The sequence below is a fragment of the Thalassophryne amazonica genome, chromosome 20 (genome assembly GCF_902500255.1).
Source record: "Thalassophryne amazonica chromosome 20, fThaAma1.1, whole genome shotgun sequence".
Classification (NCBI taxonomy): Eukaryota; Metazoa; Chordata; class Actinopteri; order Batrachoidiformes; family Batrachoididae; genus Thalassophryne; species Thalassophryne amazonica.
The window spans coordinates 61,717,985-61,729,789 of record NC_047122.1 but is presented as its reverse complement, the minus strand read 5'-3'; the positions used below and the strand labels follow the sequence as shown (position 1 = coordinate 61,729,789).

Sequence of the window (11,805 nt, the reverse complement as noted above, 5' to 3'; positions counted from 1 at the left end):
TCACCTCAAGGCGCTTCACAAACATCATTTAAAAGGCAGAATAAAATGAATTAAGATTAAAAACACAATAAAATTTAAAGCATATGTAAGTAAAAGAAATAAAATAAATAAATAAAAGGAATAAAAGAAGACACACAATCGTATAAAATACTACTGATAAAACAGGGAAAAAAGTGTGCCTTCAATCTAGCCTTAAAAGTCTCCACAGAGTCCGATTGTCGGATCTGTGCAGGCAGATCATTCCACAGAGCTGGGGCGCAGTGAGAAAAGGCTCTGTAACCCGCTGACTTTTTATTCACCCTAGGGACGCACAATAGGCCTGCACACTGTGAACGCAGGGCCCGAGCCGGTATGTAGGGCTCATCCAGGGGGGGGCACTCTGTGAACAATTTTATAGGCCAATAATAACACTTTAAAATCCAATCTCAAAGAGACTGGAAGCCAGTAAAGGGACGGCAGAACCGGCGTAATGTGGTCAAACCTTCTGCTTCGTGTCAGCAGCGTTCTGAACCAGTTGAAGACCCCTGATACTGGACTGTGGTAAACCAGAAAACAGCATTACAATTACATTACAATTTACAGTAATACTTGGTGTAAATTGTCACTTCCAGGGTGCATTTTGACTCCACATGTTCTTGGTCCAAGAGATAGTCATGTCCCAGACAGCTAAGGGTGAGAACTTCATAACTCCAACAACCTGTCGTCTTACTGCCGTCACTTTAAAGATACAGTGTGTCGAATTTAAGGGTGAGAAAAAAAAAAAAAACACTGGAGAAAAAAGAAGAAGGATCGGTGATTGCTTCCCCATTCCCCACATTGTCTTCTGGTTACTAGTGCGGTCTAATAAGTTTTAGAATCCTCATATTAAAAAACCAAAGAACACTCATACATGTTGCTTATCACAAAAGAAGATAAGGAAGCAAGAATCCTAATCACCAAGGAAGCAAAAATGCAAAGGGAAATAGTATAAAGCGATCTGGAACTTCACCACTAGATGATGCTAAATCTTGCACACTGCAGCTTTAATTCAACCTCATTTCAATTAGTTTAAAAAAAAAGTGAGGAGGAGGAGCCAAAAAAACAAAGCAAAACAACAGCAACTGCATTTTTAGGTTTATCAGAACAGTGTCCTGGAAGAAGTAAGATGTCATTACTTATCATCTTAAAACTTACTTATTTATGAAGCAGAAACAGAATGAAATTCTCGGATGAATTCATCCTGAATTATTTAATCTGAAATGGTTAATTCCACACAAAGCCCGGGCAGATCCCTACTCTGTTCTGATAAATAGTTTATCATCATTTCTAAACTGAAAACAGGAGGAGAAAGATGGGCTTTAAAAAACAAACCAAACAAAACTACCTTCTCGTGTTTTAGGAAGTGTTGGTCTAAATGTTTGCGATCTTCAGTGTATTGACTTTTTTTGCATAATTGAAGATGTCGAACATTTAGGCCTGATGAGTGCAGCATCTCTTCTCCACTTGTATCGCCGCCGACTCACTGACACGGGTAAGATTTTGCACTTTGACACTTGCCAAAATGACTTAAGAGGTTTTATGACAGGTTTCATGCACGGTGGATTTGGTTGCAGTCCCAGGTCGACTGAGTCAAAAACCTCCTAATGAAACGGGACGCATCGCTGATTGCAGCTATATCCGGAGCCGAGGTGGAAGTGGCATCAATTTAACAATTTAGCAGCGCCCTCCTCTGTGTGTTCCCATTAGTCATGGTTGAATACCGCCCGCTTCCCCCTTTTCCACTCTCTCAAAACATGCTCACATGCACACACCCAAAGCTGCAGACACACATTCCACACTTCCTGTGCAGGATTGACATCTTCTAAACTGATACTGTTTACAGGAAGTGGTTCCGCTGCAGTGGACATGGAGGACTTGGGCTGTGATGGAACATGTTTTGTAGTTTTGTGACTCTGTGCCTGTGCATGCTATAGTGCAAGCGTGCGTTATCGTATACTTATCATGTGGGTGAATCGTACAGTCGAGCTGCAGACGTGTTTGTCCGAAGGACTTGGACCCTATGTCAGAGGGGTCAGAGGGTCTTAAAATACCAGCGTGGAATAATCACACACTGTTCAGGCTTCATTTCACAGCTGCAAAAATCGTGTTGTGTTGCCACAGTGTGGACTACAAAACAGTTGTGGACCTGACATGTTCAGAGTATTGTCCTGATCCGCTTCTGTCCATGACCGCACCATTTAAGTCTTTCCACTCTGCAACTGCTTTGGGTTGTAAGAAAGGTGGACCATGAAAGACTCCGTCCACCCATTCTTTGAGTGTGGTGACCGGTGATTCCTGCCGCCTGTCTGCCTGGCTTTGCCCTACATGTGATAAAAAACCAGGGCAGGAGGATGTGCTCAGTGGCACCATACAGGGCGGGTACTCCAGCTGCAAGCTGGGCTCCACAGATGCAGCAGTGCGGGCGATGGACCAGATTTTCGTCTTGCTCTCTGGATTATAGAAAGAACTGTTCTCGAGTTGTGCCCGTGTGAGTTTGGAACAGTCCGGGGATAGCCACTCTTTCCCATGCAGTGGGTTATGGGTGAGGCACCCCTGGTGGAGATCTTCAGTTGGGTTTGCTTCATCGTTGTCCGTAGCGACCTGCTGTTTGGGTTCACAGTCAGAACCATCCGACTCCATCAGGTCGAAATCCTCCAGATCACTCTGCAGATCTGCTGAAAGAAAGTTCACACAGAGAGCCTTTATTTACCAGATGTTCATACAGATCTGTGCTTAACCCATGTGTATGCACATTTCTGTGCCAAGTATGGAATTTACTAACTAGTACAAATGTGTGCAAATAAACACACAGATGCATATGCACACCATCTAGTGGTAGAACAAGGAAACTGCTACTCTAAAGCATTGCTGCCGTCACAGCACACAATCTCCTCCACATACATTCTTTATTTCCTTAAATTAATAAATACACAATTTGTAATTATGTCAAGGTAGAAACAGGCGTGTAGCCTCATTGGCGTCAAAGCCTAAAAACGACACTTGTGAACTAAACAGCAGCTTTTGACCTCAGCAACAAGCAGCTTGATCGCCATCTGCGCAAAAAATTTTCCTCCTCACTCATCTTCAACCGCTTACTCCAATTAAGGGTTGTGGGGGGTTGGAGCCTATCCAAGCAGTCATAGGGCGTGAGGCAGAGTACACCCTGGACAGGATGCCAGTCTGTCACAGGGCCACATACAGACAAACAGACACATTCACACCCACTCACACGCACACCTACGTGCAATTTAAAGTTTCCAATCCACCTAACCTGCATGTATTTGGATGTGGGAGGAAGCCGGAGCACCCGGAGGGAACCCATGCAAACACGGGGAGAACATGAAAACTACACACAGAAAGGCCACAGGTGGGAATCAAACCCATGACCTTCTTGCTGTGAGGCAACAGTGTTAACCACTAATCTGCCATGCTGCCCATTTTCCTCCTGCATTTTTTTTAAATATGCAAATATTATTTTTGCTGCTCAGATAAAGACAGCAGTGTCGTGACACCACAGGAACATAAATGATTCTGGGACACCTGTAATTATAAATAATTGTCTACTTACTCTTTTAAATGGAAAGTTTTATGCTGGTTCTTGTGGTGAGCCTGTTAAAGCATCTTACAGCTTGTTGAAATTATGTTTAGAAGTGGTTGTGATGTCTTAAGGAGGAGCTGATACTTACTGGTGTGCAACCAGCATGCACCTGTCTCATAAATACAGATATTTTTTTTCTTACACACATATTCTAGAGCAGCTAGAGTACTAACGGGGACTAGAAGGAGAGAGCATATCTCACCCATATTGGCCTCTCTTCATTGGCTAAATGTTAATTCTAGAATAGAATTTAAAATTCTTCTTCTTACTTATAAGGTTTTGAATAATCAGGTCCCATCTTATCTTAGGGACCTCGTAGTACCATATCACCCCAATAGAGCGCTTCGCTCTCAGACTGCAGGCTTACTTGTAGTTCCTAGGGTTTGTAAGAGTAGAATGGGAGGCAGAGCCTTCAGCTTTCAGGCTCCTCTCCTGTGGAACCAGCTCCCAATTCAGATCAGGGAGACAGACACCCTCTCTACTTTTAAGATTAGGCTTAAAACTTTCCTTTTTGCTAAAGCTTATAGTTAGGGCTGGATCAGGTGACCCCGAACCATCCCTTAGTTATGCTGCTATAGACTTAGACTGCTGGGGGGTTCCCATGATGCACTGAGTGTTTCTTTCTCTTTTTGCTCTGTATGCACCACTCTGCATTTAATCATTAGTGATCGATCTCTGCTCCCCTCCACAGCATGTCTTTTTCCTGGTTGTCTCCCTCAGCCCCAACCAGTCCCAGCAGAGGACTGCCCCTCCCTGAGCCTGGTTCTGCTGGAGGTTTCTTCCTGTTAAAAGGGAGTTTTTCCAATCCCACTGTAGCCAAGTGCTTGCTCACAGGGGGTCGTTTTGACCGTTAGGGTTTTACATAATTATTGTATGGCCTTGCCTTACAATATAAAGCGCCTTGGGGCAACTGGCAACTGTTTGTTGTGATTTGGCGCTATATAAAAAATTGATTGATTGATTGCTTGATATTCAATTTACTTGTACAACTGCCTGTAAAGCTTTTGTATGCACAGGTTGATAAATGAGGGCTTTCTCCTGGCATCACCAGTGTCACCATTGCTAAAATGTTTAAGCTGCGTGCTCACCGGGCAGGACTTTGTCCGTTTTAAGCGGCTTCTCAGCTTCATCTCTATCTTGATCACAGCTGGGATCATCAGAGCTCTTACAAGCCCGCGGTGACCACGTCACTTTGTTCTCCTTCTTCAGCCTCCTGCGTGCATTTGCAAACCATGTAGACACCTCAAGGAGGAAATAAAAGAGGTTAGAAAGGAAAAGATGTCAGAAAGAGGCATAAACTCATATAGGAATATGAGGAGGAAGGGATGAGGTGGTAAAAGATGGAACAAATACAGCAACAGGAAAGAACCTGTGTTAGTGTCATTCTGGTGATGATGGCGAGCATGATCTTCTCTCCTTTGGTGGGATAAGGGTTCTTCTGGTGCTCCTGCAGCCAGGCCTTCAGGGTGCTGGTGGTTTCCCGGGTGGCATTCTTACGGCGTGCAGCCCCATCAGAGCAACAATATCTAACAAAAGCGATGATGTTCAGAATAAAACTTAACATTTTCATATAGAATATTATCATGATATTAAACAATGTCAACAAAAATAAAATGATTGATACACGATCAAATTAAACTAGCAGTTCCAACAAACTGTGTGAAAACATTAAAGAAACAACAAAAACTTAAATATTTATCATCAGAAGTGGTGAATGCCACATATTCCAGATATGAGAAAAAAAAATTAAGGGCAATAAAAGTCCTCTTTAGCAAGTTTTGACTTACCCATATCTGTCATAAGGATATTGTTCGAATGTGTATTCATAAGGATAGTAGGCAGGAGTTTGAGAGGTTCCCATATGCACAGATCCACCTCCATCTTTAGGATCTAGTGGACCCTGCAAGTGGTGTTAAATAGTTTATACACATAAACCAAAACTCTGAGATGAACCTGTAACACATTCTAGTGTGCAGAAAAATATAGGTTATTCTAAAAATATATTCGTGTCTACAGGGATGGTTCGTGCGTAATTACGCATCAGCGAAGGAAATAAGATGGATTAAAAAAAACTTTAAGTGAAACTTACTCTGGAACAGAAGGTGGTGGAGTCTCCAGAGGAGGCGTTATAATATCCTTGGCTCTTTGGATAAGTGCCGCTGTACACCCCGATGCCGGTGCCGGGAAGGAGCTGGTGGCTTGTGGAACGCAGCACCGAATGGGACACAGGGGGTCCCGAATCTAGGCAACCGGCCAGGGAGGTGGAGGTCATCAGAAACTGTGAAGGAATAAAATAGTTATCACTTAATTTCCCCCCACCAGACTATCACCTAATAAGACTGAAAACATTTTATGTAATATTTAAAAACGTAACATAAATCAACATTATGCTTTTGTCCGCCGTTGCGTGTTCACTAACATCTTCCTTATTGTATTAATGAATTAAATGTGGCATTTTTGTTATTGGTAGGGGAAATAATTTAGAAAAAAGTACTACAAAAAGCACAGCTATAACTAAGTAATTTAATTATTTTGAAATAATGGAAATGCCTCACGGCAAGAAGGTCATGCGATCGGTTCCCACCTGTGGACTTTCTGTGTGGAGTTTATGTTGCGTGGGTTCTCTGCGGGTGCTTCGGCTTCCTCCCACATCCAAAGACATGTAGGTTTGGTGAATTGGAAACTTAAAATTGTGCATGCGAGTGTTTGTCTGTGTATATGTGGCCCTGCGACAGACTGGAGTCCTGTCCAGAGTGTACCTTGCCTCATGCCCTATGACTGCTGGAATAGGCTCCAGCCCCCCCGTGACCCTTAATTGGAGTAAGCGGAGATAGAAAATGAATGACGTGTTAACTGACATTTTGGCAGACATCCACTTTATTAATAATGACAAATTACAGCTTAAAAAATACCAACAATATTAAAAAAAATTACTGTACCTGTGGGGTGGTAGAGACGGAGTAACCCAGCTGTGAATAAGCCATATGTCGAGATGGATCAGAGGCTAAAGCGCGCGCAAAGTCGTGCCAACATCCAACAGCATCCGTGCCAAAGTCGAAGTTTATCCTCCAATCCCTCAAGTTTCCACTTTTCAAATTTGGATGCCATCTTAAAACACCTTCGAGCTATTGGTGCCCGGGCGCTTTATGCACGGCACTCACATTTTACGCACGTCCTGGCGCAGTCTGTAAAAAGTATAACTTTGCGTTTATTCCCGAGCTTCAGCTCTGACGGCGTCTCTGCTGTCTTTCAGCCCGTGAGTGCGCGCGTATGCGTGTGTGTGTGTGTGAGAGATCAAACTACGCGTCTCTCCAGTGATGCGCTGTTTGGTTTTTTAAGGCGCTCCTGACGTCACAGTCTGGACCGCGCGTGCAGCCCACAGTTGGCATCAAAGGAGAAGTGTTGCGGACACCGCTGCGCGTGCACAAACGCCCCCCCATCCTTACAAAAAAAAAAAAAAAGTCCCCAAAGGCGTTAATGAGAATGTGATCAATTTTCCAAATAAACACCCGCCTCGTGCGTGCGCACGCCGCTCCGTGACCGGAGGGGGTTCGGGAACGTGGCGCGCGCTGACACCACATTGACACCGCATGATTGATGACTACAACCTGATATTAGCATAATCGTTTTGGCTTGTAGTTTAGATAAGTTGTCAGCACGGAGAAATCTCCCTGTCAGCCACATATTCATCTGAGGGCTCCTCCGAGCAAATTAATCACGGGATAAACACGCCGCCTTCCCTCGAGTTTCAGCACCACAGCGGCTTGTCGGGCTTTTAATAGAGCCTTAAACATCCACATAAAACACAAGCAATTGTCTCACTTCTTTTCTTTTTCTTTTTTTTATCTAATTTTTAGGAGAAAAACCAAACTGATACCCAATTGCGGCATAAAAACGTGGAAACTGTTGTGGAATGTTGTGATCAATATAGAACGTTTTGGGAAGTGTTAAAAAAAATGTGACGTCGGGATGAATCGTGATCCATGAAATATGAATAATCACTTGTAATCAGGTGTGTCTTTTACTGTGATTATACACGACTTTGTCCGAGGAGGTAATGTTATTGCCCATGTTTGTTTGTTTGTGCACAGCTTGTAACCCACAATTTTTCATCCATCATTCTGAATTTTTTTTTTTTTTTTACAGAGGATTCATATTCTGATAGGCAAGAACTGATTTCATTTTCAAGGTCAAAGGACAAAGTAGGGAAAAATCTGTATCTTTAACATTGAGTTATGATTTTTTGAAAATAATCATAACTGACAAAAAAAGATCACATTTCTTTCATACTGGACAGCATTATGTGGTATCCTTGATCGACTGATAGTTTGATTTGGATCTGATCCAGATTGCAGATTTTGTGGCCATTTAAATCTAACATTGAAAACCCCATTTAATGTATATTTTGCATTATATCTTACTCAAATGTGCACCAATCACTCTCATATTTGGAAGTGAAGTGCAGACCGGAACTCACTATCACCCGACAATGTTTGATTGGGATCTGATCCAGATTGTGGATTTTGTGGACATTTGAATTTAATACTGAAAAGCCCCTTTGGTGCACATTTTGCATTATATCTCAATCAAAAGTGTCCCAGTCACTCTCACTTTTTTCTGTTATGGATTTACCTACATCAGCAAAATTGGATGGAGGTTCCAATTTTATGCCTGTATGTCTTCCAGTTATCACTCAAACAAAGCACCAAAAAGCAATGACAAATTGTGCACAGCAAAGATAAACAATGTTCTGTGAAAATTATCTGAAAAAGAATTCAGAAACTGAACAAGTTGAAAAAAAATCCTGACTACGCCACAAAATAAATTTGATTGAAGTGTATAAACAAAATGCATCCTCCTGACATTTGATCACATCTAATTTAGCTTATGAAAAGCTGCTTCTAAAAGGACTTTGACCTTGAAATAAATTTTTCCAAAAGTAAAAAATTGTGGAATTGGAAACTAGTGTTGGCGGAGGTTTGCACTCTGAGTGCTGTGCTCTAGTTTTGTTAGTGCTTAAATTGTGAGTTAGACTGCTCAGTTGTTTTGATGCCAAGTTACAATTAAAAGACTAAATTTAAAATACAATGCAGATTGCAGCAAGTGATGAACAATTTCCTTGACCAGAGCAGGCAGCAATTATGTGTCGCTGACCCGAATAAGTTGAGTTTACTAGAAAATTGCGTGGAAACCCGTTGCCTTAAACCACTTTAGTTTTTACACAAGCTAAAACTAATCAGGTTAAGTTGTATTAACACATCAAAGTAGTAGTTGTTACTCAAAATCATTAGTTCACATAAATGATTTCTCTTTGTTGTATAAAATAACAACATTGTTAAACATACATAAACATATATAACAAATAACATAACACATTATTAATCACTACTTAAAATAATTTAATATGTTATTTTATTGTAATTTAATTAAACCACCTTGATTTTGAGATTATTGTACTAAATACATTGTTTCAACAAAAGTGTATGGGAGGGGAGAAATTTAAAAAATACATTTATATATGTTCCAAAGACTTTTATTTAACATTTAAAGGAACACTTCAAAACATCTTGTCAACGAAGACAAGTTAAAAGTGCAAACACGAGCAAATATGAACATAGTGCTAAAAATGCATGCCATATTGTGAGCAGAAGAGAGAGAGAGAAAAAAAAAAAAAAATCAATGACATGCTCTGAAACTGCACTGTAAAAAAATAACTGGCAAATGTTTACTCAAAAAATAACAGCAAATAAATAAAATAAAGTGGCAATAAAGTGACACATATTGAATAGATTTTAAGTTCTACAGTTTTGATTAAAAAGTATTAAATAGATTAAACCTAAAAAAAATAAAAAATAAGTAAAATGTATTCAATTATATTATGTGTCACTTTAAATACTGATCTATAAAATAAAAGTGTGGCAACAAAGTGACACATAATATTATTGAATAGATTTTAAGTTACACAATTTTGATTAAAAAGTACTGAATATATTAAACCTAAACAAAAAAAAAATTAAGTAAAATCTATTCAATTATATTATGTCATTTATATACTGATCTATACGCACACACTGAACACAGACACATGGTGCACTTTGGAAACAAAATCAATAGTTATATTACTTGCCACTTTATATACTGACCTATACACTCACACTGAACACGGCCACAATGTTGTGCCTTGGAAACAAACAAAAACAAAACACAGCAGCCATAACTTCTCACAGTAGACTCACCATAGCTTTTCTTTACATTGTAAGCTGGTTTGTCAATGTTTGTAACTTGGGTTTCAGTTCGCTGTGGCCCAATCCAAGAAGTACCTGTTGGATGAACTGGAATGTGAGCTTCATTGACTTTGGGTAGTTGAGATGCAGTGCATACGCAAGTCCAAACAGGATGCACATAGCTTTTGGCAGGTCTTGAATGTTGTTCATCACAACTTCTCCCTCAATGACAATCTTTAATGAGGCTGTACTGAGATGCAGGGAAGATGAGAGCACAGCACCTTCATGCTCAATGAGGAGGATCCCAATGTCAAGTTGGCGGTATGAGTCACCATCATCAGTATCCTTAAGAAGCAATAACATGAGAACACAATCACATTTCTCATTTATTAATCAACAATATCAAGCAATATAATCCAATAACATGCTAGAGTGGTAAACACATCACCCAGCAAGGTTGGAAAGAGCTGTTATTAAGGTTACCAAGTGTACATTTTTAACTGTATGAGGGTGCTGGGAGACAGGAGATCATGGCAGACTGGAAACCTCAAAAAAAAAAAAAAAAAAAATCACACAGACACTAACCAGATGGACAGATTGTACAAGTGGTAAGTGGAACCATATCTTATTCTTGAATTGTATAAAAACTATGTTCACAGGGTTTAACAAAGAAAGGAACTATAAAATCATGGTGAAAATTCAATACTATGCAGTCCAGAGGTCTCATGTACAAAGCGTGCGTACGTCCATCTGTATGCTCACGTTCAGATGTATCAAAAGGGAAATGACCATGGAAATGTGCGGTGCGTCACGCAAAAATCGTGGCTGGCCTACGCATGTTTCTACAGCTGTTGTTCCACTGCTGACATGTAGGTGATGCTGGGAACCGTTAATAGTGTGAAAACAAGAAGTCAGAGTAATGTGCACATCAGAGACACTGATGAACATTTAACACACCTACGTGTTTGCCATTATATGGGTGGATATAAAAACATGCGCAAAGTGATGCGTAAAATGGCACTTACAGTGGCTGCATTAGCATGTTAGAGGACCTTGCGAATGGTGCAATCTGACGTGAGCGTGTATTCAGGTAACGCAAGAATTTACTTGTAAATGATAACTGGCTCATAAGCTGATTTTGATTACCAAGAACAGGGTTACTATAGTTGCGCGTAGCACTGCCATCGGTGCAGAGCCGTGCCCACAAAGGTGCATTCCAGCATGAGGTCACCAATCAGCCAGGACTGGGCCTGCCAGGACTCTGTCTGTGTGTGTGTGTGTGTGTGTATATACATATATATATATATATATATATATATACATATATATATATATATATATATATATATATATATATATACACGAGGTCTCTTAGATAATAAACCGACCCTTTTATTTTTTTTTTAACTATATGGATTTGAATGACATGCGATTACACCAATCATGCTTGAACCCTCGTGCGCATGCGTGAGTTTTTTCACGTGTGTCGGTGACGTCATTTCTCTGTGGGCAGGCCTTGAGTGAGATGTGGTCCCGCCCTCTCAGCTGAATTCCTTTGTTTCACACGCTGCTCGAGACGGCGCGCGTTGCTTTATCAAAATTTTTTCTGGACCTGTGAGGAATATCCGAGTGGACACTATTTGAGAAATTAAGCTGGTTTTCTGTGAAAAGTTTAACGGCTGATGAGAGATTATGGGGTGTTTCTGTCGGTGTAAGGACTTCCCACGGAGCGGGACGTCCTGCAGCGCTTCCAGGCGCTGTCGTCGGCCTGTTTCGAGCTGAAAACATCCTAATTTAAGGCTTAATTCACCCAGGACATCGTGAGAGAACAGAGAAGATTCAGAAGAGGCCGGCATGAGGAATTTATGCGGACATTCCACTGTTTAAGGACATTTTTTTAATTAAAGACGTACGCGCAAATTCGCCGAGTCGTTTCCGTGACGACTCGGCAAATCTGTGTGCGCC

General features: G+C 40.9%; 1 protein-coding gene across 1 annotated transcript; it reads right to left on the bottom strand.

Moving 5' to 3' along the window:
- Positions 1 to 2,053: 2,053 nt before the first annotated feature.
- On the bottom strand, positions 2,054 to 6,712 carry irx4b (iroquois homeobox 4b). Its single transcript, XM_034161036.1, has 6 exons — positions 6,556 to 6,712; positions 5,706 to 5,894; positions 5,404 to 5,516; positions 4,986 to 5,142; positions 4,705 to 4,858; positions 2,054 to 2,693 (listed from the first exon to the last, which is right to left on the bottom strand). Exons 1-6 carry the CDS (start codon positions 6,598 to 6,600, stop codon positions 2,146 to 2,148), a joined length of 1,206 nt encoding a protein of 401 aa, XP_034016927.1. The 5' UTR covers positions 6,601 to 6,712; the 3' UTR covers positions 2,054 to 2,145.
- Positions 6,713 to 11,805: the final 5,093 nt, after the last annotated feature.

Excerpts from the sequence above, each read along its gene's own strand:
- irx4b (XM_034161036.1), bottom strand. The coding sequence starts at position 6,600 with ATGGCTTATTCACAGCTGGGTTACTCCGTCTCTACCACCCCACAG. Across the intron at positions 5,895-6,555 it reads CCGTCTCTACCACCCCACAG|TTTCTGATGACCTCCACCTC; the intron begins GTACAGTAATTT and ends ATTCCTTCACAG. Across the intron at positions 5,143-5,403 it reads TATCCTTATGACAGATATGG|ATATTGTTGCTCTGATGGGG; the intron begins GTAAGTCAAAAC and ends CGCTTTTGTTAG.